Source organism: Mesocricetus auratus, unplaced genomic scaffold, assembly GCF_017639785.1.
Source record: "Mesocricetus auratus isolate SY011 unplaced genomic scaffold, BCM_Maur_2.0 Super-Scaffold_100676, whole genome shotgun sequence".
NCBI classification, from domain to species: Eukaryota; Metazoa; Chordata; class Mammalia; order Rodentia; family Cricetidae; genus Mesocricetus; species Mesocricetus auratus.
This window is the reverse complement of record NW_024429266.1, coordinates 11698055-11725885: the sequence shown is the minus strand read 5'-3', so window position 1 is coordinate 11725885 and position 27831 is coordinate 11698055. Positions and strand designations below refer to the sequence as shown.

Genomic DNA, 27831 nt, shown 5'->3' with positions numbered 1-27831 from the left:
GCAGTAAAGAGTTTTGTCCAGTTAGGAAGCAAAACTAGGGGTGGGAGAGGAATTGGATCACATCTCTGTGAGTCTCTTATTAATCTGATTTAAAGCTTTAATGATTTTAAAATGTAGAAGCAATATTTTGTCTACTTTTCATGAACATGTATCTAGTGTACAGGAGTACATGTATGTTTATATATGTATGTGTGGGTGCATGTATGTGTCCATGGGTGTAGAGGTCCAAGGTTCATAGTGGGAATTTTCAATGGCTTTTCTTCCTCATTCTTTGGAGTGGAGTCTCAACCATACTCAGAGCTTGCGATCTGGCTAGTCTCACTAGACCTAAGCTTGCAGACTGGAATTACGGGTGAGCTCCCACTCAGCATTTACACAGATACTGGAAGCCCAAACGCCAGTCCACTTGTTGTGTGACAACAGCTTTAGCCCTTGATCTAGCTGGAGACTCGAGAGCTGATGTGTGTGCTTGTGTTTGTGAGGTGAGCTGACTAGGCTACTTTGTATAATTTTGTACAGTAGTTTTAATCACCTTGCCGTATGTGCATATGTGTTACAGGCTGCAAATAAAAATGTCACTAAAGTTCCACCTCCTGTTCCTACAAAGCCAAAACAAATTAATTTGCCTTATTTTGGACAAACAAGTCAGTCAGCTTCTGATATGAAGCCAGATGGAAACCCACAGCAATTGCCAATCGCTGCTCAATCCACAGGAGCTAAGCTCAAGCCAGCGGGGCCACAGTCAAGGGTGTTGCAGTCTCCGGGTGCACCTTCAGGTGGCCAAGACCAAGTCCTCTCTCCAGGATCAAAGCAGGAAAGCCCACCTGCTGCTGCAGTCCGGCCCTTTACGCCCCAGCCTTCCAAGGACACCTTCCCTCCAGTCTTCCGGAAGCCCCAGACTGTGGCCGCAAGCTCAATCTATTCCATGTATACTCAGCATCAGGCGCCAGGAAAAAACTTCCAACAGGCTGTGCAGAGCGCCCTGACCAAGTCACATCCCAGAGGCCCCCACTTTTCAAGTGGTAAGGTTCTGTTTGTTTGTATTTCTGAGTGGGAGAGGAGGAGGATGTGCAAGAGTGTACTTGGAAGAGTGTGTGTGCCAGTTTGCATGGCGAGCAGAAAGCTTGTGGGATCAGTTCCCTCCTTCCATCGGGAGTTCCAGAGACAGAGCTCAGGTTGACAGGCTTGTGTGGCACTTACCTTGCCCTTGATTGGTAAGATTCCTGATTTCCTTTTCACCTGTGTAGATTTTGGGCTTAAGTCCTATGCCAAGCTGCCCGCAGGCAGTAAAATGCCAGATCTCTTAGGCTGAAGCTGTTGTTCTAAGAATTTTAGCTGTAGCTCCGGTTAACTGGGAGTTTAATGGAGTGCCTGCCACATGTCAGCTGCTACGGTGGCTACAGATGTGCTATTTCAGAACTGTGACTGATAGAAAACCCCTCACAAAAGGTGACAGAGGAGAAGTCATTTGGCTTACAATTCCAGGTTACAGTGTTTCGTTTTAGAGAAGTCAGCTCAGAAATGTAAGCAACTGGTCACGTGTATTCTATTCGCAGTCAAGCGTGGAGAGAAATGACTAACCCCCTGCCCGCTTGCTTGGTCTCACTTTCTTCTGTCTTCCCTAGTTCAGGACCTGTACCTATGGAAAGGTATACACAGTAGGCTGGACCTCCCATACTAATTAACAGTAAGGACCCCACAGACATGGCCACAAGCCAACCTGACCTAGACAGTTCCTCAGTTGTGGCTCTCCTCAAAGGTGGCTCTAGGCTGTGACCCTCACAGATGAATCGACTCTCAGTTCTGAAGGAACTTGCTGATGTGGGGACAACAGAGTCACAGGTGTTAGATGCGGAAGGCCATATCTTTATTACTATTGATGCGACTGTTCTTGGTACATGGAGGGTTGGACAATTACATTGTCTCTTGATTTTTAAAAGCAGTGTTTTCTTCTGTTTTAAGTTGTTATAGTGAGAATACCACCACTAAGTAAATATGAAACCATGATAAAATTAGTTTGTGTTAGATGTGCATAGTCTGGATGTTTGAGGCTTTTTTTCTGACTCATTGGTTATAAGACTAGGATACAATTGACTGTAGTGGCTTTTAGTTATGAAGTAAGCATATAATTGTGGTTCAAAGCCATCATAACATTAAAGTATTAGCATATGTACTACCTCTTGGTCTTTTCATTAATCCTTGGTAAATTTTGCTAATAGAATAATTTGGAAATCAGGTAATTTTGACATAATTGGAGTGTTTCAGGGGACTGTCTTTGGGAAGGACAAGTGGTGAGATTAAGATAATTTCTCACATTGATCTACATTTGAATAGATGGAAGGATATGTTTAAACTTAGTCTGGCTGTGTAGGAAGATTACCAGTTTTCCTTGATGCCATGCCATAGTCAGTGGTTTCTTACAGCTAGCCATGCCTTTCCTTCTTGCTGTTTCGTGGAACAGTGGTGCATGTTATAATGAATGAACCTTTCGGTTCTGTGTAAAGCTTTTGCAAAGATGAAACCCTTGCTTTGTCCTTGTTATTTAAGAAATTGAGTATATGTGAGGGGAATAATGTAGTAACTATGGAACGAAGAGACTTGACTTACCATTAGCTGTTTTCTTGCCAATGTTTCTGAATCAGCACTAACTGGGGCTTTTCCTTTCCGTCTTCTCTGATTAGTGTATGGCAAGCCTGTGATAGCTGCTGCCCAGAATCCACAGCAGCACCCAGAGAACATCTATTCCTGTAGCCAGGGCAAGCCTGGCAGTCCAGAACCCGAGACAGAACCTGTTTCTTCAGGTCACGAGAGCCATGAAAATGAGAGGATTCCTCGACCACTCAGCCCAACAAAACTGCTGCCTTTCTTGTCTAACCCTTACCGAAACCAGAGTGATGCTGACTTGGAAGCCCTGCGGAAGAAACTGTCCAATGCACCAAGGCCATTAAAGAAACGGAGCTCCATAACAGAACCAGAAGGCCCTAACGGGCCAAATATTCAGAAACTTTTGTATCAGAGGACCACCATAGCTGCCATGGAGACCATCTCAGTCCCATCATACCCAACAAAGTCGCCGAGCTCAGTGACTGTCAACCCAGATAGCCCAGTAGAAATCCCAAATCCATATTTACATGTCGAGCCAGAAAAGGAAGTGGGCTCTTTAGTTCCTGAGCCATTGCCCTTAGAGGATGCGGGGAGTGCCAGTACAGAGAACGGTGGTGTGCCAGCACCTTCTCCAGGCCTTGACTATGTGCCTGAAGGAGTCACAGACAGCAGTCCAAATCTCCAGAGTAGCACAGAAGACACAAACCCAGAGGCTCCTCATTTGCTTGAAGTATACCTAGAAGAATACCCACCATACCCTCCCCCTCCATATCCATCTGGGGAGCCGGAGGGGTCTGAAGAAGACTCTGCACGCATGCGCCCACCAGAAATCACCGGGCAGGTGTCTTTGCCTCCTGTAAGTAATGTAGTGATGTAGTGTCCTGTGTTCATTTAGGAGACCTTGCCTCGAGATGCTCACCATGGTACCTGTATTCTTCTAAAGTTTGCCTTTTTAACTTATGATCCCTTGGCACAAAGTGGATCTTTGTAGTCTTGGTTTTTGACAGGACTGGGACTCACTTATGTTGAGCTATATATTCAGTTCTCTTTTTTATTTTAGTGAAATGTTAGGCTGAATTTCAACTTCTAACAGTGATTGGGTTAAAAGGATTGGAGAGAGTGAGAGCAGGAGAGAGGCGGGCAGAGTGGAGTGAGCTCTTTGGCCTCTTCCTCCGTCTCAGTGTTGTTAGGAAATCACTAGCAGACACCGCAGTCTCTTGCTTCCCTTTTTCTCCAGCACCAAATTCTTCTAAGTTTCTGGGCTGGGAATGCCTTTACACTTCTTCCTCGTATTAAGTTCTTCTAAGTTTTTGGGCTGGGAATGCCTTTACACTTCTTCCTCGTATTAAGGTTGTTTTGGAAGTGTATCATATCACTTTGAAATAGACTGGAGAGAATACCACATTGTCTGCAGTCTGCTTTTCTACTGCTTGGTTGGAAGTCATTTTTTAATTCCTTAAGTGCAAACAAAATATAATGCTGAGCTGTGAATTTAAACTACATTAAAAATTAAAATGGCACTTTTGAATGATTATTTAAATGGATCTCATATTTTTTTATATCACTAATGTACTTCCTTTGGAAAATCGTGATTTTTCTAACATTTTAGTGTTTCCCATCTGTAAGGTATGTTATTTGTCACTTAATGATTTTGCAAAGCCTGACAACCCTATTTCTGGGTTGCACATTGTGGACTGAGAGACTCCTGAAAGTTAAGTTGTCCTCTGACTTCCACACTTGCACTGTGACACATTAGAAAACACACACATACCCATGCACGCACGCACATGCCTATATAAGTAAATGTGATTTAAATTATTTGTATTTTATGTACATTGGTGTTTTGTCTGCCTGTATGACTGCGTGAGGGTGTAAGATTCCCTGGAACTGGACTTATAGACAGTTGTGAGCTGCCATGTGGGTGCTGGAAATTGAACCTGGGCCCTCTAGAAGAGCAGCCAGTGCTCTTAAACTGCTGAGTCATCTCTCCAGCCCCAAATAAAAGCCTGACTTACTAATATGACTTCCTAAGTCTCCCTCAATGTACCTAGTTATAACTAATCGTCTTTATTATGTAGCCTAATAATTTGCTTATTTAAGGGGAAAGACTTACCTAGGTTCAAATTCTGGTCCTGCTGTTTTTGACTGTGTGCATTTCTTTCTGTGCCATAGAGTGATTTGGTTTTTAATGAGGAATCAGTAAATAATCACTTGGGTATGTGAGTTGTTATGATTCTGAGTATTGGCCAAGTTAAGCGTGAGGCTCTCTGCATTATACTACTAGATAAGTGATTTAGAGAAAGTCTTGTCTGGTTGTGGTCCTCAGCAGAAAGCCAGTCAGCTTGCCACCAGATTTAGTTCACTCTTGAGTTCCACAGCCAGGCATTAATGGCATACTCCTATCATCTCAGAGCTGTGGAAACTGAGGCCGGAAGCTTGCAGGTTCAAAGTCAGCCTGAGCCACATGGCCAGTTTCAGGCCCTGTCTGAGCTAAATGAGGAGACCATCTCAAGATAGACAGCTATGCAGACGGGTGGGCAGATATGTAGGCCGGTCCCCAAGCAGTAGTTATTTTCACTAGTGCAGCTGAATACTGCTTCTGCCCCTATTACTCTCTAAGTCTCCCACACGTTTCCTTTACAGGGCAAAAGGACAAACTTGCGTAAAGCTGGCTCGGAGAGGATTGCTCATGGAATGAGGGTGAAATTCAACCCTCTTGCTTTGCTCCTAGATTCTTCTTTGGAGGGAGAATTTGATCTTGTACAGAGAATTATTTATGAGGTAAGTTTCTTAAATGTAACTCTTTTTCTTAAAGCTTCAAATAGAAAGCTACTATACGGCAATCCTAGTTTTACATTTTCTTTTTGGGGACTATGGAGTTGTTTGTGGAGAGGAATATTGAGCATGCTCTAAAGCAGGCTGTGTATTTTAAGAGTGTACCTGTAAGGCTTTGATAATGTAGAAATTGAGTTTGCACTGGAAATATTTTAGTGTACTTCTTTAGCAGGAAGAACTTTTCTCCCTGAAAGTTGCTCTGTTTGAATTTGTGCTCTGTAGTATTGAGTTATAGTTGTGGTTGCTACTGAGAATTATTATTATTATTATTATTATTAATAGTATTATTATTATTATTATTAATAGTAGTAGTATAGATGGGTCTTGGTGTGTACCCTCAAATGCATGGCCCTCCTACCTCAGCTTCATGTAGTATTGAGTTATAGTTGTGGTTGCTACTGAGAATTATTATTATTATTATTATTATTAATAGTATTATTATTATTATTAATAGTAGTATAGATGGGTCTTGGTGTGTACCCTCAAGTGCATGGCCCTCCTACCTCAGCTTCATGTAGTATTGAGTTATAGTTGTGGTTGCTACTGAGAATTATTATTATTAATAGTATTATTATTATTATTATTAATAGTAGTATAGATGGGTCTTGGTGTGTACCCTCAAGTGCATGGCCCTCCTACCTCAGCTTCATGTAGTATTGAGTTATAGTTGTGGTTGCTACTGAGAATTATTATTATTATTATTATTATTAATAGTATTATTATTATTATTAATAGTAGTAGTATAGATGGGTCTTGGTGTGTACCCTCAAGTGCATGGCCCTCCTACCTCAGCTTCATGTAGTATTGAGTTATAGTTGTGGTTGCTACTGAGAATTATTATTATTATTATTATTATTAATAGTATTATTATTATTATTAATAGTAGTAGTATAGATGGGTCTTGGTATGTGCCCTCAAGTGCATGGCCCTCCTACCTCAGCTTCATGAGTACGGGAATTGCAGGCATGTGCCACCATGCTCAACTCTAAAATGTTTTTAGTTGAACTTCTTTAATTTCTCATAGCAAATAGAATGTCTACTTAGAAACTGGTTTGTAGCCAGGCGGTGGTGGCGCACGCCTTCAATCCCAGCACTCGGGAGGCAGAGGTAGGCAGATCTCTGTGAGTTCGAGGCCAGGCTGGACTGACAGCCTCCAAAATAATACAGAGAAACCCTGTCTCGTAAAAAAAAAAAAAAAAAAAAAAAAAACTGGTTTGTGCTGGAAATTAGAAGGAAGAACAAGGATAAGTAACTATAGGATATTATTTCTGATGCTATGATTTTTAAACAAAACCTTCTTACAGAGTACTTACTTAATTTGGTTATGCTGTCTGTCCTATTTCTAGGATTTTTCTTGATAGTTTTCTTGATTCCTTTATGTTTCAGTTATGGTTTTTAAAATGTTAGCAACGTTTCTATTTTCTTGATCGTAAGAACCAGTTATTAATGACAGTTGATGTGACATGGAATTGGAGTGACTCTCTCCCTTTTTATTGGTCTGACAGGTCGATGACCCAAGCCTACCCAATGATGAGGGCATCACCGCTCTTCATAACGCTGTGTGTGCAGGCCACACAGAAGTCGTGAAGTTCCTGGTACAGTTTGGCGTGAATGTGAATGCAGCAGACAGTGATGGGTGGTGAGTCTTGCTTTGAACTCCAGTCCAGCAGCAACTGTGGATGTCAGTTGTAGAGCATTGCTGTGGTGCTGTTGGAAGGCAAAGAAATATGCAGTGTACATCTCTCATGTGCTTCCATGTACTGTTTGAGGGGCTACTGTGTCCTCCGGAAGCAGATGGATTTTAATTTGTTTGTTGTTGTTGTTTTTTGAAGACAGTGTTTCTCTGTAGCTTTGAAGGATGTCCTGGATCTCGCTCTGTAGACCAGGCTGGCCTTGAACTCACAGAGATCTGCCTGCCTTTGCCTCCCAAGTGCTGCGTTTAAAGGCATGTGCCACCACTTCCTGGCAGTGTTTAAAATGTTAGTGATAGTGTGCTTTGTGGTCACTGAGTTAAAATATGATTTACTAGATCACAGGCACTGGAGTATGGGGACTGGCCAGGTGGTTGCCAAGTGACCAATGGGTAGGTGGCATACGTAGTGTGGATGCTCGGGATAAAGTGATGAGTCACTTGCAGAGGACAGGGTAGATAGTGCTACTTATCTATCTTGATACTTCGGAGAGTGAAGCCGTAGGAGAAATAAAGACCGAAAATATTAGTTTAATCTCACATTTATTTAAGAACTTAATGTTATAATATCAGATGCTCATGTGTATAAATCATAAATTTGAATTAACCTATCATTCCAAGTGATCATCTATGAAGACTCTTTCCTTTTTATTAGATATTTGTTGTTGTTACAAATAATACTTGGAAAGCCGGGCGTTGGTGGCGCACGCCTTTAATCCCAGCACTCGGGAGGCAGAGGCAGGTGGATCTCTGTGAGTTCGAGGCCAGCCTGGTCTACAGAGCGAGTTCCAGTACAGCCTCTAAAACAATACAGAGAAACCCTGTCTTGAAAAACCAAATAATACTTGGAGAGGTATTATGATTGCATTAAAATATATGTAAGAACAGTGTGTGTCCACTATGGAAAAATAAACAAAGAATAAGAAGAGGGAGACAACCTACATCTCCATATTCTACAAGTAAACATTAAGATTTTAATACAGTTACTTCCAGTTTGTGTGTGTGTGAGGTTCCCTGAATATTAAATTCGGAACCTTAAGCAGTGCTCCTGACAACTCCTCTAGCCCTCAAGCTCTTTTGGACACACTAATGTGTGTGTGTTTATATATATAAATACATATTTATTTATGTGTATATATAAATATACACCCTCTTGATTTAGCATGAGCAAATTCTTATGTGTCATGTTACCCTCTTTTGAGATTTTAGATTGTATGTAATTTTCCACTCTTAGAAACTAGCACAGGAAACAAATCTGTCTACCACAAGGCTGGGGAGTGATTTAGGAGGTCAAGAGCCTGCCCTGCAACCCTGAGCCCTGAGTTTGGATTGCCAGTCTGTAGCTCCAGTTCTGCGCAGGCAGAGACAGGCGGATTCCTGAGCTCACTGGCCAGCCAGCATAGCCAATTTGTGGGCTCTAGACTCAGGAAAACCCTGTCTCAACACAGAAGGAAGGTTCCATTGATAGAGGAAGATGCCTAACTGACCTTTGACATTAGCATGAACTCATGTGTGCACAAAAACAAATGTGCACAAAAGCATACACTCAAATGTATACTGTGCATGTGTGTGCACACACACAATTCTGTAGTCATATTCACCAAAATAGTAATAATAGTATTCTGGAGTATAAAGGGTCTGAATTTCTTTTTTTAAAAAAAAATTATATTCAGCTGTGGGTGGTAACATATACCTGTAATCCTAGCACTCAGGAGACCGAAGCAGTTGGATCTCTAAGTTCAAAGCCAGCCAAGGCTATATAAGTGAGATCTTCTCTGTAAATAAATAAACAAACCTTTTATCCAAACCAGAGGTGAGATGTAGCTTAGTTGTGGAACACTTGTCTGGCACGAATGAGGCACCTGGGATTCCCATCACCTGTAGTAAAAGGGGGTAGAGTAAATGTGTGGGGGGGACAGAAAGAGAGGAAACATATATCCAAGGGAACCAGACTAAAGGAGGAAAAGAAAAAGTGAAGAAATGCGCATTTCAGAGCCTGATTTGTAACAGTCTTAAGCCAATTTTCTGAGTTGGGAGATTTGAGATGACAGGTTTTTTTTTTCTACAATATTAACAAGTTCCTGCAAACTCATTGTCTAAAATAGATTGAATTATGTGTGTGCATGTGTGTGTGTGTGTGTTTCAATAATTTTTTTAAGACCGTATTTTTAGGAATCATCTCTACAGTTTGTTAACAGTTATTTTTCTACTTAGAATTGAATTGGCAGTTTGAGTTTCGAGAATATAGGTAGCCTAAATGTGCTGGTTGATTCATTGAAAGTTGATGGTGAAAAGGTATAAGTATTGGCATTCAGGCATATAGACTTAGATTTTTACTCTGACAGAAAGCATCAGGTTTCAGGTCTGGAGAGATGGCTTAGTGGTTAAGAGCATTGTCTGTTTTTCCAGAGGACCTGGGTTCTATTCCAGACATCCACATTGTAGTTCACATTCATTTCTATGTAACTCCAATTCCAGGGGATCTGACATCCTCTTTTTTGTGGGCAACAGGCACACAAGAGGTGTGCATACATAGATGCAGGCAAAGCATCTAAGCACTTGAAATAAAAAACTAAAGTTCCAACAAGAAATGATTATAAGGTTGGGGAATCCAGACAGAACAAATCTACTTTGTTCTGTTCACTTTAGATCACCGCACAGACTTTATTTCCTTGATTCTTCTCACTAGCTCTCGGCTCCTAGCCCCAGTGTGCTCCAGTGCTCCAGATACTTTCCTTTGTAGCTGTGATTCCTTTATGGTGCAGTCGTTTGTCTCGAGTGAACTGAGGCTCATGGGTAAGAGGCTGAGGACCTTTCTTCTGGGTAACTCAGCAAGCGGAGGCTGTTCAGCCTGGAGACTTTGCTAACCTGTGCTGTGTCCTGCTTCCCAGGACCCCACTGCATTGTGCTGCCTCCTGTAACAATGTCCAAGTGTGTAAGTTCCTGGTGGAGTCGGGAGCGGCTGTGTTTGCGATGACCTACAGTGACATGCAGACGGCTGCGGACAAGTGTGAGGAGATGGAGGAGGGCTACACTCAGTGCTCGCAGTTTCTCTATGGTATGTAACCAGTGCCGTCAGTGTGTGGGCTGCTGTATTCATCACCCCGTCTCTCGGGAATAGCTCAAAGCTCAGGAAGGGTTTTATTATTTGTTCCACGCAATTCTGGATGCTGAAAATAGGCTAGTCTCGGTCAGACGCGATACAGCTTTGTGCTTAGACAAAGCTATTGCCAAGGACAACCTCAGATACAGCTCATTATTGGTGTTAGCTTACGTCTTGGTGCGCTCATAAGACCCTCTGTTAAGCACATTGTACAATGATATTTAATGCTTTGAGTTTGTTTTTGTTTCATGCTTTAAGTTTATAGTTTTGATTACTGTCAAAAGATGCCGTATTAGGGCTGTACCTAAATACAGATCTCTGTTTAGAGAAAAATGAAGTGAAGTCGGGATGGGTATATATGTTGATTGCCTTTTAAGTAGGATTTTTTTTAATTTACAGGACTTAGCAGTTGCAGTAAGTTTTTCTGTTCATTTTGGCTTGAGAGAAGACAGGAACTCAGGAGGTCTCTGGAGGATAATTGCCCGAGCCCTCAAAAGCTTTTTACCAATTGTTCACAAAGTCCCTAGAAGTTAGAGGCACAGGCCTTTGTCCTCTCTGCCTAGCCATGTTCCTTGGTGAGAAGAGAGGAGGCATTAAACCCACAGTGCCCCGTCATCTTCCTAAGTGCTTGTCTTCCCTCCCTTTCTTATTTTGTCTGTTTTGTGGTGCTAGTTCTGAACCCAAGGCCTTAAGCCTGCTGGTGGGTCTCTACCACCGAGGGACACCTAGCCCTCCAAGCTGTTTAGACTTCATTATTGAAACCTATGATTGTGTTTTGTTTGTTTTCAACTTTTGACCAGTAGAGTATGTTGACATTAACATTATGTAAATTCATATGATAGACATTGATTTAAAAAAAAACACATGAAGGATTTTTGGTCAGACTCTTGGTAACTGAATTATATCACAGATGCCAGGGGTAATGATGCATTATGAAGGTTCACTACTAATAATGGACTTAGGACAGCTCCTGTCTTAGGGACAAGAACCTGATCTCTCTGATAGCTGGATCTTTTGTAAAATTTATTTCCATATTTCATTTTCTTTTATCCTGTGCATGTGGATGGCTTGCCTGCATGTACGTAGTGCACCACAATCTTGCAGTACCCTTGGAGACCAGAAGAGGGCATTGGGTCCTTTGGAACCTGAGTTAGAGAGGACTGTGAGCCACCATGTGGGTGGTGCTGGGAATTGAGCCCCAGGTCCTCGGGAAGAACAGCCTGTACTCTTAACTTAGCATCTCTCCACACCCCCCCCATCTTAATGAAAATTCTGGTGAAAACTGGGACTTGAATTGCTAATTTGAGCGTATTATGGTAACTAGGATTTCTTTCCATTCCCATCTCAAGCAGAAACAAAATAAGCTTTAAAACCTCGTGGTGTTACGTTTGTGTGAGGTTTTGTGTTCATGGGACCCTGGGACCCTGTGCATGCTCCATGAATGATTCCCCCAGCGACACTACCAGCTTTTGTCCTCCTCTGTTTCATGTCATTTTGAAAGGTTTTATTGTCTTTTGGAAAAGAACATTTCATTTCTTTGGAGTTTTTTTGTTTTGTTTTGCCCAGAGCAAGAGATACAGAACATACTGGTTATTAGTTGATATACTAATTGCTATGGCTGACTACTAATTGTTGGATGCTCAGAGTTGGAAATGTGTTCAGAAGTCAAACAGCTATTTCCATGTGTTTTTAAGACATAGAGGTAGATGAAGATGAACGCTGGACGCCCTGCTGCCACGCCCCCTCGCCTCCCTCTGCTTCCTTCCCAGGTGCCAGGTGTCTAGTTTCTCGGCCTTGTGCCACCCTTCACCTTTAGGGTACAGCGAGGAAGCTGAACCTAACTCACAGTCATGAAATAACTGCTGGAAAATACCTTTTGAGGATTTTTCTCCTACCCTGTTTGTAGTTTCGGCATCCAGAATTCTGATTTTCCATGTGTAGAAAGTAGCCATGTGTAGACTTTAAAAGTCTACCTCACCTGCTGTATTCTAACACACGATGTTGTCTCTTTTGTTTTCTTTTTGGGGGAGGGGTTCAAGACAGGGTTTCTCTGTGGCTTTGGAGGCTGTCCTGGAACTAGCTCTTGTAGACCAGGCTGGTCTCGAACTCACAGAGATCCGCCTGCCTCTGCCTCCTGAGTGCTGGGATTAAAGGCGTGCGCCACCAACGCCTGGTGTTGTCCTTTTTCTTAGCACACTAGGAATTGCTGTAGAGCTCTTTGAAAGTTTCCCTGTTTGCTCTGGGTGTCTGGTGAAGACTGAAGTTAGTCATTATGCTTGGAAGTAGGCCGAAAGTTGACAAGCCCGTCATTTCCTTTTTTAATGCCTTGGATTCAAGCAGTTTTTCTTTTAGTTCCTGGGCTAGCAGAAGGCAAGCTCTATGAGATGCCGAGGAGGTACCTGTTTTGGGCCTTGTAGTACGGCATCATTCTGTGTTCTGTAAGCACTGCTGGGTTTCTAGTCTCTCTCCCACGCTGGGGTGTTTGCTTCTTGAGTGCTTAATGTAGTCATGATGCTCTCTGGTAAGTATCCTTTTCCGGTTGTTCATAGAGTTTAAGTTCTTAGGAGTGGTGTAATCTGAGAGCTGAATCCCTTCCTTCTGTCCCTGCTGTAGGAGTTCAGGAGAAGATGGGCATAATGAACAAAGGTGTCATTTATGCCCTGTGGGACTATGAGCCCCAGAATGAAGATGAGCTGCTCCTGAGAGAAGGGGACTGCATGACCGTCGTCCACCGGGAAGATGAGGATGAAATCGAGTGGTGGTGGGCACGCCTTAATGACAAGGAAGGATATGTTCCACGCAACTTGCTAGGAGTAAGTCACTCTAACACTGATCATGTTTCATGTGTGGTTCAGAGCCTTGCATGAACTGCTGTGTAGATCCAGTGCAATTCACTGCCCTTTGTTAATAAGACGTGATCCTGGGCTGGAGAGAGAGATGGCTCAGCAGTTAAGAGCACTTGCTGCTCTTGCCGAGGACCCAGGTTTAGTTCCCAGCATCTCTGTGGCAGCTTCAACCATCTATAAACTCTAGTTCTAGATACCTGCTCGCTGCACACACATGGTACATGTACATGCGTACAGGCAAAACACTCATACACATAAAATCTTTAAAAAAACACATAAAGCTAAAGTTTCTGATGTTCTTAATTTAGACTCACAGCCACATCCACAGTGGATTATATTTAGGAAAATATTAATAGTTTGAAATCCAGAATAACATGCTTTCAAGATTTTTCCATTAGGCTCTTACATAGGTTTAAGCCAGGTGCCATGGGTCATGCCCGTATCCCCAGCACCTGGGAAATGGAAGTAGGAAGATCCAAAACAGGCTCTCTGATGGGCTTGGGTATTCTTATATGTGGCTGTGTTCACAGAGTGTGTTGGGTGTATGAAAGAATGAGAGGAATGGTATAGTAGATGGAAGGTAAAAGTACTTGCGGATCTGTTATTGTAACGAATAGGAAAGAGGCTTAAGGAAGAAGGGTGGAGATGATGTAACATGTGTCATGTAGGTCACAGGCACTGGGCTCCACGTCTCTGTTGATCCAGTTGGAACATTTCTGTTCTGGATAAGCAAGCCAGTGGGGGGAAAGACTAGAAGGCTGCCTTCTGAGCTCAGTGTGCACACAGTCAGGCCGTCCATGTGAACCCTGGTGGGTTTTCATCAAGTGTCACATAGACAAGCCTGCCACACCTGTATGCTAGGGTTCCCTGCTCGGGGGTTTCGGGCGGCTTTGGCCCTGGGACCTGGCATTTTGGATTCTGACAGTGACTCTCCTTTTCTGTGATTGCCTGTCAAATGTCCATTTTAAACCATTTCCTATACCTTACGGCTGCTTTCCAGACAGCAGCATTTGTTGTGAAACCATCTGCTGAGCCATCTCTCCAGCTTCGTGATGCCTTCGTCTCTCAAGAGCTGGGATTGTAGTTGTTCTGACACCATGCTTAGACGAGCCCCCCCCCCATTTTTGTCGGGAGTGGGGGGGGTGAATGAGACAGTGTGACAGTATTGCTATGTAGCTGAAGCTGGTTCAAACTGTCAATCCCCCTGCCTTCTGAGTGCTAGGTTTACAGATGTCTCACCTACCTCGCTCGTCTATTGCAAATTAATAACTAATTGTGCATATTTGCGCTATATAATGTGAGTTTCAAAAACATTTACTATGTCTGTGTGTGTGTATGTGCCACAGTAAGTGTGTCATGATCAGAAGACAGTTTGGGAGTTTGGAGATTGAGCAAGGGTCACGAAATTTGGCAGCCAGTGTCCTTACCTGCTGAACCATCTTGCTAGCCCCGACATTCCCAGCCCCTAACCCAATTTTAAATAACAGATTTATATTTATGAAATGGCTAAGTCAAGCGAACTAGCATGTATAGCCTTACAGTTAACTTATTTTGTGATGAAAAAAATCTGCTAACCAGTTTTCAATTAATATATTTGTTTTTTACTACAACTCCCATGTTGTCCAACAGAATTCTTTGAATAAGCTTAATCCCCTAGTAAGGAAAGGCCCTGGTTATGAGATGGAGGATGGTTCTCGAGGGGAAGCAGAGAGACTGTGGAGTTCTCAGAAGGTTATGAGATTAACAGATGGGGAGAAAGGTTGTAGTTTTAGTCCTAAACTTAGGTAGATAATCTTGGTTCTCTGACAGTTTCTTCTGGAGAAGTGTGCTCTCCACGCCATGTGTTAGTATCTTTTGAGTTTTTAGCCAGGCTTAGCCGTAAATCTGGAAAGCGCATTGGTGAATGTCTTCTCTTAAATAACCACACCACCCTTCTGCTTCCTTGTCCCCGGGAAAGAAGGGAGGATTGGTGTCGTTTGATGATTAACTTCTAGTGTGACCCTCATGTAGCCTCTCCTCACCCTTGATATGGAAAACACAAGCCAGCAGAATTCCAGAGCATGTCACCTGTCTTCCCCAAGGCTGCTGACACAGGCATTTTGTTTTTGATAGGCTTAGGTACCCAGACTGCCGTGTCCCTGTAAATAAGGTTGAAGGCATGTGGTTTACATCTGTGGTCGCAACACTTAGGAGGCTAAGGCAAGATAATTGTGAGGCTAGCCTGGGCTACCTCACTAGACCCTGCATTAAAAAAAAAGACTTTGTTTTGTCAGAAGGGGTTCCAAATCCTGGAGCATACAGATGTTTACAAGCAGCTGTCAGCAGCTTGGCTTCCCTAGGCTGCTATGCAGTTGAGCAGACTGCAAGTTGAGTTAGTGCCTGGAGTTCACATGCCACTGCTCTGTGGCATTGTACCAGCTGATGGTCCTTGTGACCTTCAGAGGTGTTTCAGCCAGCAGCCGCTGTGACCAGGGCTGAGTGTGAGCCTTTGTGTACTCAGGGGCCAGCTTCCCCAGCTCAGTGCTTTCCTGAGTCGGTTTCCTTCCTGAATTTATTGAAATACTGTCGGGCTTCCATGCATAGGGCACGGGTAAATATGTTTTCAAACTCTCTTGCAGCTATACCCACGAATTAAACCAAGACAGAGGAGCTTGGCCTGAAACTTGAGTAACTGAAGAAATAATCAGCTAGAATAAATACTATAATCTGGAGAAAATTTCAAAAGACTTACTTTAATGACAATGTAGCTTGAAAGCAATGAAGAATGTGTCCTGGAAGAAAATGAAGGATTGAAGAAGTCACCATTGGCAGAGGGCACGAGCAGCAGGGATTCGGATGACGAATCCGCACCCCCTGTGCTGGGCAAAGTACTCACTGCAGCGCATAGCCAGGCGGCAGTGAGCCTGCTTTTGCCAAGAAATGGGGCCACTTATTGGACTGTGGGAAGTCAGCTTCTTGTCCTGCCTAGGGAGTTTTTTTGGCACTGTCCGCACACCCAATGCCCTGCCAGAAAGGACCAGTGCCATCCGGCACCGTCTCCAGCTATCCCCAGCACTGGCAGGCTTTGGGAGTCCCCAAGGCTGCACACTTGTGTATTGTCAGTGAAGAACTGTTAGCTGCTTGTCAGCAAGCAGTAACTATTGTACGAGTTCCTGTAGCATTTTAAGGATTATGCATATATTTGAATACTTAAACTACACTACCTAATCTAAATTAGATTTAGAATCTTGTTTTTAGGTTGAATTTGAATCTATATTTATTGTCTTTTTGTATCTTGGAAATTAGAGATTTGTTATAGATTGATCTGTATTTGTCAAGATCATAGGTGATTTTAAAAATGATTGTAATAAAATTAAACTTTGTCTGTAACCCACTTACCAGTTTTCCTTTTAATGTCATAAACATCTTTGGTTATAGGTTATAAGCCAGTGGGCTGTCTCTTGCACAGCTGAGAAATAATGAACTGCTTGATCTGATATACATGAACTGTGGTAAGACTTCCTTGTGTGATTGAGAAACACTTCTTAATTACAAAAACTCAGCTTTGCAGTTCATAAGTCTGGATGGCTAGAATATCTTACTTTTTTAGAGAGACAGAGAGTGAGGTGTGTGTGTGTGTGTGTGTGTGTGTGTGTGTGTGTGTGTGTGTGTGTGTGTGTGTGTGTGTGTGTTTTATCCATGGAGGCTGGGAGGGGGGTGTCAGATCCCTTGGAGCTGGAGTTAAAAGTGGTTTGTGAACTACCTGATATCGGTGATGGGATCTGATAGAGCAGTAAGTGCTCTTAACCACTGAGCCATCTGTCCGGCCCCTAATTTTGTAATTTTGAAAAAGATCTTGGAGATCATAGTAACAGACTTGCAACCTCTGCTGGGCTGTTTTAATGCTCTCATCTCTTTCACATTCTTCATAAAGTTATATACATTGATTATTTTTATTTTACTGCCAAACCGGTTAATGAGTTGTTTTAAAACCCATTTTGCTTAGCGTAATAGAAGATATAAATGCAAAACCAGTGTTTTTAAAGCTGAATTCTAACAAGGAAAGTAGATGAAAAACAGAACATAACCTTTCAGATAACGGAGAAAAAATGACAACATGAATTAAATATAGAGATTATACATAGTAGGTAAGATTCTAAACCCAGTGGGCCTCCCTTCCCCAGTTAGTGAGTCTGGCACAGATCTCAGATCTTTTCAGACTAAATACCTTAATCAGCTAACACAATAGGGAGATCAGCTTGGATTATCTAGGTGGGCCCAGTGTAATCCATGAGCCCTTGAGAAGCAAAAGGGGAGGCAGGAGTCTGAGATAGAAGGGATAGTCAGCCAGACTTGGGGTATTTTGAAGATGAAAGGTCATGAACCAGAAAGTGTAGAAACTAAGAAAAACTCTGAACCAGAAACCTGCAAAGAGACAAGGCTTGCAGCCATGCTGACCTGAGAGCACCATGCCAGGCAAGTTGATCTGTCTAGAGACGATTCCACAGCTGGGCGTGGGCTGCAGTCTGTCCAAGTGTGGGATAACGGTTACTTGTGTTAAGCCACTGAATTGTATGAGATGTTACAGTAGGGAACAAATATGACATGGATTCTTGAACTAGACTGCACTGTAGTAATTAACTGTATGACCTTGCCAAGGCAGTTGACGTCCATGAGATTTGTTCTAATTACATAACGAGTTGTTGAGAGAAACCGTGTAAAGTGCTATAGAGTAGGCTAAAGAATTATGTGAATCTTAATCTTACCATTTGTTTTGTTCTTGTAAATTTGGCGCCACCTCCGGGTGCAGCACATTTCCCACATCCGCTAAGAGTTGCATAGTGACACATGCCTCCTTAAAGGCCTTGGCCACCCCACATCATTTTCTCTGTCTAGAGCTCGTTCTGCTCTTTTAAAAGTATATTTATTTATTTTTAAGATTTATTTATTTATTTATTTATTTATTTATTTATTACATATATACTGTTCTGCACCTGACCTGACACCCTCTCCTCTCTCAGCTTCCCTGCTCTCACTCCCAGCCCCTCCCAGCTAGGCCTCCTAGCCTCATGCTTCATTTGACCACCTCCCTCAGTCCTACCCCATCTCCAGTCTCTCACCTACACAGCGACCCTTGTCACCTGTAGACCCGTGACAATCCATTCCTCTCTGTCCCGAACAGAAAAGCTCATACCAGTGACCTGAGTTTGCTCCATGTTCATGTTCTCCAACCTCTTAGCCTTCCCAGCCCACTCAAGCTGCATTTGAAAAATCCATCTACCACTTGGCATGGGCTGCAGTTCCCACTGTGGCTGTGGAGGCAGGAGGATCAGGAGTTCAAGGCCAGTGTTGGCTACATAGTTCCAGATCTGTCTGGACTATATGAAGCTCTGTTATATATCCCCTGCCCCTGAAAAAATCTATCCCCCAAGCTTTCCATGAAAGTGGGTAGCATTTCCTCATCGGGTCATCTTTCTTTCTCATTTTATGGTTCTTCAAGGGTCACTAGCATAGCCAGAACCCTAGATTTGTGATTTTCTTTTTTTGAGACAGGTTTTCTCTGTGTAGCTTTGTAGACCAGGCTGGCCTCAAACTCACAGGTTCTTCTGCCTCTGCCTTCTGAGTGCTTGGATTAAAGGCGTGCACCACGACCGCCCGGCATAGATTTGTGATTTACTGTTTGGGTTTCTCAGCTCCTTGCTGTGAGTTGGTATGGGAGCTGGCCCAAGTGATGGAGCCAGCAGCGATAGAGACTAACTAGCAGGTGAAATTAGGGCTGCCCTTTCTGGTTGAATGACCAGAACTTCTGAGCTAGAGTTTTAAAACATTGCGGGACTGCTTTTCCAGGGGTCCTGAGTTCGATTCCCAGAAACCACATGGTGGCTCACAACCATCTACAATTCAATTTGGTGCCCTCTTCTGGCATGTAGGCAGAACAGTATATATGTAATAAATAAATAAATAAATAAATAAATAAATAAATAAATAAATCTTAAAAATAAATAAATATACTTTAAAAAAAAACTTGATTCAGCCTGACTTTGTTGGTCTGGATCAAGCTTAAAAAAAACAAAAACATTGCATAGTCCCATAGTTCAACTACAGGTAAGATGTTTCTCAGTGTGTCAATTTTCAGGGCTGCAGACCTGTTCAAATAGAGCTAAGCTGTAGCCCGGTGTGCTCATAAACCCTCGCACGGGGCCACACTCGAGGAAGAAAAACAAGGTGTGGTGTGGCTGCATTGGCAACTCTTTATTGACAGTACATTTGGCAGGAGGTAAGGCAATATGCTTGCAATGTTGCTAGCATTTTCCCAAGATCAAGAAGCCAGCTTGCTTCCGAAGACCATCTGAGCTCTGTTCTCCCCAGCTCTAGGCACAATCCCTGGGGTGAGCAGAGAACATAAAATTTCCAGGCAGCCGACAGCTCATTTGTCCTTTATCACCATCTTCCTGCAAACTGAACACCTGGCTCTGATGCAAGGCTGCAGTTGCTCAGGGTGTAATGCTGTCACCATTCACTGTTTAAAAGACTTAAAGTGTAAGGCCAAATATGCTCGAGGACTTGAGTTTAGGAACGACTTGCTGTTCATGATTGTATAAAAACCATCTCTTGTTAGAACCAAATGACGGAGGCATGCTTTTATTTCCCTTCCTTCCTTCCTTCCTTCCTTCCTTCCTTCCTTCCTTCCTTCCTTCCTTCCTTCCTTCCTCCCTCCCTCCCTCCCTCCCTCCCTCCTTCCCTCGCTCCCTCCCTCTCTCCCTCTCTCCCTCTCTTCCTTCCTTCCTGATTTCATTTTGAGATAGGGTCTTGCTAGGTAGCCCAGGTTGGCTTCTATCTCAGACTCCTGTTTGCCGGGGTGTTCCACCACTCACGACTCCTGAATTCATTAGATGTCTCCATCAAACTACTTCAGGATGCATCACCATAATCACCAGTTTGCTCAGGGCAAGAGGCAATCCCCAGGCTTCTGTGCATTTTAAAACTTAAATTTTTATTTAAATATTCCCACCAATGCTTTGTGGCCTCTGAGATTGACTTCTTGTTTGCCCAGTTATTTAATGCCTCTCTGCATTCCTTCCTGATTTAATATTGCTATGAACAGGAAAATGTGTAGAAGTAAAAAGTATATACTATTTACAGATAGCTTTCTTCAAGCTTATCAAGGGTTAATGCATTTCATTTGCATTTGGTTTAATGATATGCAAATCTTTTACTCTGATATGTGAAAATTCATCTATCTCAGACGGTTATATTCTTCAGGTATAATCATCCATTTACGTAAATGTTCCCGTAAGTTCAAGGTTCAGATACGAAGTGTTTGGAAGTTTAGGCATTGGCTATTTTCTTCCGTTAGATGTCTTCAAGTATGTAACATCAGAGTACTGTAAAACTCAGCCACTGTGTGAAGAAAAGAACCGGTTATTCAGGGACCATCGTTAAAATGAAAGACTCTATAGATGGCTTTGGGTTCTGCTGGACGAAGGCTGAACCTGAAAGCTTACACAGGACTAAGACATCAGTGTCCCCGCAGTCCATTCCACCTAACTTGCGGTGTCTAGTTTAACAGTTCAGTGACTTGTGTGGTTTAAACTGGTGGCTGCAGCAGTACTGAATACATGAAGGGTGACATTCAAATAATGTACGAACCGGCATTTTCATACCTTTGCCTCAACACATCACATCGGAGGCTTGTTTCGGGCTGGTCTGGTGGTGTATACCTCCCGTTCCAGTACTAGGGAGGCAGACATAGGCACATTGCTGTGGATTTGAGGCTAGCCTGGTCCACATAGAGAATTCCAGGCCAGCCAGGAATTTTTTGAGACCTTGTCTCAAAAAAAATTTAAATAAAAATAAAAGTTTTGAGATGCAGATATCCAGAAAATACTGGCTTCAGCCTTGGTTCTATATTGGAGTGACAGGAACTCTCAGACCCCCAAATTGGTGTGGAATACACCAAGTCATCAGGACTTTGTCACAGCCCTCCAGAGTGACGTGACCCACAGCTGAGGATGAAAAATCATGAAAATCACAGCATAATTAAGAGGAGACTTTGTAGACATGACTAACCCTTGGGCAAGGCCTCCTAAGGGATCTTTAGGGACCTGTGGAGGGTAAGCTGAGTGGAGGGTGGATAAAAGGTGTTCCTTAGGAAACAGGAAGGGACTGGTCAGAATAGACATGTGAGCAGGGAGTGGGCTGGGCAAGCCAGAGTTGGCTATCCAGCAGGAATGAGAAATGGGCTAGTTTCTAGAACCTAGCATGGCATGCTCCATCTTCCAGTTGTATTGACTTACCTTTAAATTGCAGGTTCAGGCTAAGGTTATTTCCTAAGTGATACAACATTATATAGCTTTAAGGGACTGGTCATTTGTAGCTAGCTAAAAGGTTTCCACTTGGATATGGGTACTTCACAATGTACTGCAGAGCAGTGAACAGCTGTTTGAGTGTTGATTTGAGCCAGAGTTCAAAATTCAAGAAAAGGAGTTGTTAGATCCTAAGCCCTGTCTTCCTGCCAGTCTGGTCCTCTGTGTGACATGGGGAAGCATTGATGACTTCCCACCTAGTGCTGCATTCTTCGGTGGCCTTCTGGAGCCACGTGGTCCTGGATTCTCTGCTGCTTTTATTTTTTTTTTCTACAACGCTGGGGCTTGAACCCAGGACTGTGTAAACATTAAGCAAGCCCTCTTCTACCCAGTTGCTTCTGTGAGTATGAGCCTTTTGTTAGAGGATGACAAGAGGATGTCCTATGCTTTGATTTTGGTGAAGTTGCCTGCTGCATTAATTTAGATCAGTGGTTCTCAACCTTCTAATGCCGAAATCCTTTAATACAGGGTTGGGTGGTGACCCCCAACCATAAAATTATTTCCTTGGTACTGTTATGAATCATAATGTAAATATCTGTGTTTTATGATGGTTTTAAGCCTATTATGACATATGATAAATATATGTGCTGTTATCAGTTGCGTGTTTAGGGGAGACATAATAGAAGTATTTGTCTCAAAAAATATTTTGAGTAGGTGTGTCTAAAATGGCAGGTTTTCCCAGAATCCAACCTGAATTCCACCCAAAGGGTTTCATTCTATAAGCACATTCTCTCAAGTGCTGATCACTTCTTTCCTCAGCCATCTGGTATACCCCATCATCTTAGTTTACCTAGTGTTTATGCTCTAGTCAAAGCTCATTGGACCAGAGAGCCCGGTGTGTTTTCCTAGCTAGGAGAACCAGCAAGTAGATCAGAAATAGAACATCAAAGTGCATCATGGGACTTTACAACCATTTACAGGCTTATCCCCACCAACCAGAAAAAGCTCAGAAACAAAATTTCCAAGAGAATCAGGTCACCCTAGGAACAGCCTGTTCAAGGTCACCCTAGGGACAGTCTGCCTGACACGTCTTCCACTAGCCTTCCCAGGAGCCAGGGTTGGTATGAGCTGCTGACTTACAGAAAGAAGGTCGAGTTGTATGGTCCCAGTGTTCTCAGGGTCCAGTTGCTTGAATATCTCTGTGGAGGGAGGGCGGGGGGCGAAAAGTGAGAGACAGGAAAGGCACCGCTGCATCGCCCAATCTGGCAGCTGATTTTCGTTGGATGACACAATCTACTGCTCCTTCCTGCTTCCCCAGTTTACCAGAAGGGAAATTTACCCCCAACTCATTACACATTCAGTAGCTGCACCCCTGGTGACAGGCAAGCTAGGCCATCATTCTGAGTGAACAGAGCAGAAAGAGCCACGTACTGAAGAGCAGTTCCAGCCGAACCAAACACCGAACAAAGTTGTTAAAATCTATGATGAGTTCGTCATCTGAAAACCGGGCAACGATGACTTGGTGGAGTTGGCAGGGCAGCTTGAAACCTGGAGGTGAGTGAACAGAGTCATCGGCTGAGTGCCAGACCCCACTGCTTAGCTCTGCTGAACACAGGCTGCGGAACCAAAGGGACACTCTTTCCCTCTTCCCATTTATTTTTATATTTTTATTTATTTATTTATTTTGGTTTTTCGAGACAGGGTTTCTCTGTATTGTTTTGGAGGCTATCGGTCCAGCCTGGCCTCGAACTCACAGAGATCCGTATATTTTTATTTTTTAATGTGCATGTACCTGCTTTTCTATATATGCACTACCTGTGTGCAGTGTCTGAAGAGGGTGTTGAATTCCCTAGAACTTGAGTTACAGGTGGTTGTGGGCTGCCCAATCTGGGTGTTGGGAACCAAGGTCAGTCCTCTGTGAGAGTAGCAAGTACTGTCAACCACTAAGCTCCCCTGAACTGTGCGAGTCTTTAAATTTCACCCATAATTGCTTCTGTCCATGGGTGGTGTGGCTGGTTGAACTTTGCAATGCAGTCCCCTCTTTCATTTCTGAACTGTTCCATTACCCTATTTCCTCATGAACACATAAAGCTTTTGTCTGCTTTTTTGCAATGCTGCTCCTAATTGATAGCCATGATCATCCACATGAAACAACAACCGTGTAAGTCAGCTCTAAATCATCTCTGAGATTAGTTTCTTCCTAGATTTAGGTGGCAGGCTGATTGTGGCACACTAATTGATATTAATTCTTCCTTGTGAACAGAAAATGAACTTTAGCAGTCCCGTCGCTGTCTGCACTTCCCAGCTTGCCTTGCAGCTGTAGGAGATCTTGTGAGTAAGTTCTGGCAAACAGTGTGTGTGAGCAGAAGTCATGATGTGCCTTCGCAAGCAAGGAGCCCTTTGGGTGTGGGCCTGCTGGCAGCATGTGATGGTGGAGACCTGCTGTCCCCATCCTAAGCCATAGATAGAGGAGTCTGGGGTGCTGACAGTCAGAGGCCCCAGCCTTGGCTGCTAGAGGGAAAGATGCACTGTTATCTGGAGATTTAACCTCAGGCACAGAGATCTCCTCTCTGGTCTTTGCTGGGTTTACACCCTAGTTACTGATGTCTGTTCTGCTGGGGCTTTCCTAAAAGCTTAGCTGAGACGGTCAGATTCTACCAAGTGAGCCCTACAGGGGAAAGTGTGAGGAGAATGGGGAGGGACACACACAAATGCACGCCACACACACACACACACACCCCACACTACACATACTACATACACCACACACACAAACACCCCACACTACAATACTACATACACCACACACACAAACACCCCACACTACAATACTACATACACCACACACACAAACACCCACACTACACATACTACATACACCACACACACACCCCACACTACAATACTACATGCACCACACACACACACCCCACACTACAATACTACATGCACCACACACACACACCCCACACTACAATACTACATACACCACACACACACACCCCACACTACAATACTACATACACCACACACACAAACACCCCACACTACACATCATACTACATACACCACACACACAAACACCCACACTACAGTACTACATACACCACACACACAAACACCCACACTACAATACTACATACACCACACACACAAACACCCCACACTACATGTACTACATACACCACACGCACAAACACCCCACTACATATACTACATACACCACACACACACACAAACACCCCACACTCTACATACACCACACACATACACACATACCCATACATACACCACACACACACACCACACACACACACACACACCACACATACACACACACAACTCCCCCACCCCTGCATCTCAGAGCCGACTTTGCCTTCTCGCTCTGCCAGGCTGTTTCAGATAAAACAGGAGGACACTAAGGGCAGAGCTTCCGGGATGACATTTAGTTTGAGCAGTCTGTCTCTTCGAGGGGAATGAGAAGGGTTTGTTTGTGTGTTGTTTTAGACCAAGGCCTGCTTTATGACACAGCTTTATACCACCAACCGAATTTTGGTTCCTCTTAACTTTTTTGGTGGTGCTGGGTGGGGACAGGACCCAGCGTCTTGTGCGTGCTCGGCACGAGCCTACCCCTGCGCTACATCTTCAGACCACCAGTAAAGCTTTATGTTGTATGGTATAGAAGGAGGCTCAACAGAAAACACAGGCTGTGGGTAGGAAGTGGTACCTGCTTCTTCCAAGGCTTTCCGCATCTCATAGGAATTCATGGTTCCAGACCTGTCAACGTCGATTTCCCGGTAAATTTTCTGGAACACACAAAATACTTAGAACCATGACCCAAAGCAAAAACAGGTGTCGAGGTGCCTGTGCGGGGTGTGCGCGTGGGTGTGAAGTGCTTGCACCTTCCCGCCTCTGGTCTGGCCTTACTACAACTACTCTCATTTTCAATAATTAGTAGTGTGGTGGTTCTCAACCTTCTTAACACAGGGGTGTTGTGCAGCCCCTGTGAAAGTCAAACCCCAAAGGGGTGGCAACCCACAGGTCGAGAACTGTGGTACTAGAGTTCTTGCTTCTTCTATGTGCTGACTTTTTAAGGTGCCCACCAAATCACCTAGCCCATCAGCATAGGCCTATGCTATGTTTTACATATGAACTGCCACAAATCCAGACTACAAGAGGCTAGGCAGCCTTTTCAGGAAACTCTTGACAGTGGCCTCATTCCTGGTCACTAATCAGGCAAAAGGAAGGCTAAGACTGCTTTCCTGGCTAAGTCCTTGCTTTTTTGTGTGTTTTGTGTAGCTGGGGCTTTACTCCTTCTGAGTTCCACCATGGGTAAAGTCCAATTCTCTTGGAAATGTTTCTCCACCCTCCCGAGGAGTTACATTTTAAAGTATATGTCTAGAATACCCCCCCCCCGACACTGATCTACCCACCCCGGGTCCCCAGGCCCCTACTTGGTATTTCTGAATCTTTGTCCAGAGGATGTAGAACTCCTTCAGGCCCAGCTTGCCACTCCCATCTTCCTGCCCTCAGTTAAGGAAAGCTCCCCGAGTGTGCGGTCACTGGGTAAGTGGCATGTGCTTGGCCTGCGGGCTGGCTCTCCTGGTCTTTCCAACACACACACAGGGATGTTTTGTAGAGGGCTCTCCCTTCTGCGTTCTGCATTCCTGAGTTTCCTCAAAGAGCAGCAGGAAGGGATGGAGCCCTGATGTCCACTGACTGGGGTGCTGTGGGGGCCCCAGATCTTGCCAACAGTTTGTTATGAGATGACAGACAGATGGCGGGGCCCTTGAGAATTATTTGGGTATGTTTAAGGTGTCTTGTGAAGGGAGCTGCCGTGTCGTAGGTACATGCCATGTGGCCAGTAGACAGTGTCACAGAAATGTGCACTGTTCTGCTACTGAGCATCAGAAATGGAGAGAGGGAGCATGTTTAGTCTGCTTCAGGGACGGGTGGGTGGCCCAGGAGAAGCTGGGCCAAAGAGAAAGAATGACAATGTAGGCAGGCCCTCAGCCTCGGGTCTAGAAAACTGTTTTTAAAGACAGTCTTGCTGGCCTCAAACTGGAGATCTTTCTGCCTCAGCCCTACCACGTGCTAGAAGGAACAGGAGAGTACAGGCACATGTGGTTTTAGAAGGGAATCTTGCCACAGTCAGAGTCACATTAGGCACTGTGGGTTAGGGCAGCTCTGCCTTGGAAAGTAAGAGAGCCCTGTTGCTCAAGAAGCTACCCAGACTGCTTGGGCAGGATGGTGGGTATATCGCTAGGGTTTCTAGCCCTGGACCTGACAGGCTGGTTGTTGTACTCCAAGCCTATGAAGGCGGGTGTAGAGTGGGCTAGTCTCCGTTCTGAGCACATTAAAGGATACATCTAACATGTCCACCATGATTTTACAAGTCTCAATGCTGAAGCCATCTGACTTGATATCTTGGCCTAAAAGACAAAAGAAGCCTGTGAGTAAAGCTTCCAGACCAGCACTATCAGACAGAACTTTCTACAAAGGTAGACACATCCTTCCTCTATGCTGGCCACTGTAACAGCCCCCTGGATCACTTTGGCCGGGTGTGGTAATTGGCTGTCTAACTGGGGCAGCACAGGGGATTCTACACGTGTTGGATTTCTCTGTAGAACTACCATGGACAAACAAGGCTTTAATATTAAAATATTTAATATTAAATAATTTTTTTAAATGACACGGCTGTTTTTTTAGACGGAGCCTTGCTTTCAAGCCCAGGCAGGCTTCACATTCACACTTCTGCCCCACAAATGCTGGAGGCATGTTCTACTACACCTGGTCATGGCTGAACCTTTAAATCCTGACAGGGTGGAAAACTGCCTGTGGTCACGTGCAGCCAGAGAGAGGAAGGCAGCTGTTCCATTTGTCCATCTCTAGACAGTTGTGAGTGTGTCTGTGTCCAAGCAGACTGAGAAACTGAGGACCTAGAACCTACTATACTAGGTGAGTCCCGTGCCATTGGTGGTCTGAGACTCTTGTCACATACCCCATAAACTTCATGAGGAGTAACTGTGTGTGTGTGTGTGTGTGTGTGTGTGTGTGTGTGTGAGAGAGAGAGAGAGAGAGAGAGACAGAGACAGAGAGACAGACAGAGAGAGAGAGACAGACAGAGAGAGAGACAGAGAGATGATGGTAATGTGTGTGTTGAGGATGACGGTAACGTGTGTGTATGATAGGGGTGTATGCGTGTGTATGAGTATAGATGGGTGTGTACCATGTGTGGAGTCACAGGACAGCCTTGGGTGTCAGTCCTTACCTTGTTTGAGACAGGGTCTCTGTTGCTAGCCCCCAGGGATGCTAGATTGGCCTACAAGCTTCTGGGACCTCTGTGCCCATCATTTGCTCTGACTTAGACTTTTCTCACCAACTAGTCATTACAAGAATTTTGATTTATAGCACGCGGGCTCTGGATCAGGCAGATTTTACATAAAGCCCAACCCCTGGGAAGAGGGA

The 27831-nt window shown here is 44.0% G+C and overlaps 2 protein-coding genes across 3 annotated transcripts in view; one reads left to right on the top strand and one right to left on the bottom strand.

Moving 5' to 3' along the window:
• Tp53bp2 (tumor protein p53 binding protein 2) overlaps positions 1–16451 on the top strand; it is a 50577-nt gene extending 34126 nt beyond the window's left edge. For both annotated transcript variants that reach the window (XM_040738407.1, XM_040738408.1), the window contains exons 12-18: positions 560–1022; positions 2682–3460; positions 5248–5385; positions 6945–7078; positions 10021–10187; positions 12846–13045; positions 15697–16451. In XM_040738407.1, coding sequence (XP_040594341.1) covers positions 560–1022; positions 2682–3460; positions 5248–5385; positions 6945–7078; positions 10021–10187; positions 12846–13045; positions 15697–15738 — 1923 coding nt within the window. In that variant the 3' untranslated portion in view covers positions 15739–16451. The remainder of the gene's footprint in view (positions 1–559; positions 1023–2681; positions 3461–5247; positions 5386–6944; positions 7079–10020; positions 10188–12845; positions 13046–15696) is intronic.
• Positions 16452–20030: 3579 nt separating this feature from the next.
• Capn2 (calpain 2) overlaps positions 20031–27831 on the bottom strand; it is a 49223-nt gene continuing 41422 nt past the window's right edge. The window contains exons 16-21 of the mRNA XM_040738406.1: positions 26731–26795; positions 25818–25886; positions 25091–25169; positions 22795–22911; positions 22504–22562; positions 20031–20458 (exon numbers count right to left, since the gene is read on the bottom strand). Of these exons, the coding sequence (XP_040594340.1) occupies positions 20435–20458; positions 22504–22562; positions 22795–22911; positions 25091–25169; positions 25818–25886; positions 26731–26795 (413 nt within the window). The 3' untranslated portion in view covers positions 20031–20434. The remainder of the gene's footprint in view (positions 20459–22503; positions 22563–22794; positions 22912–25090; positions 25170–25817; positions 25887–26730; positions 26796–27831) is intronic.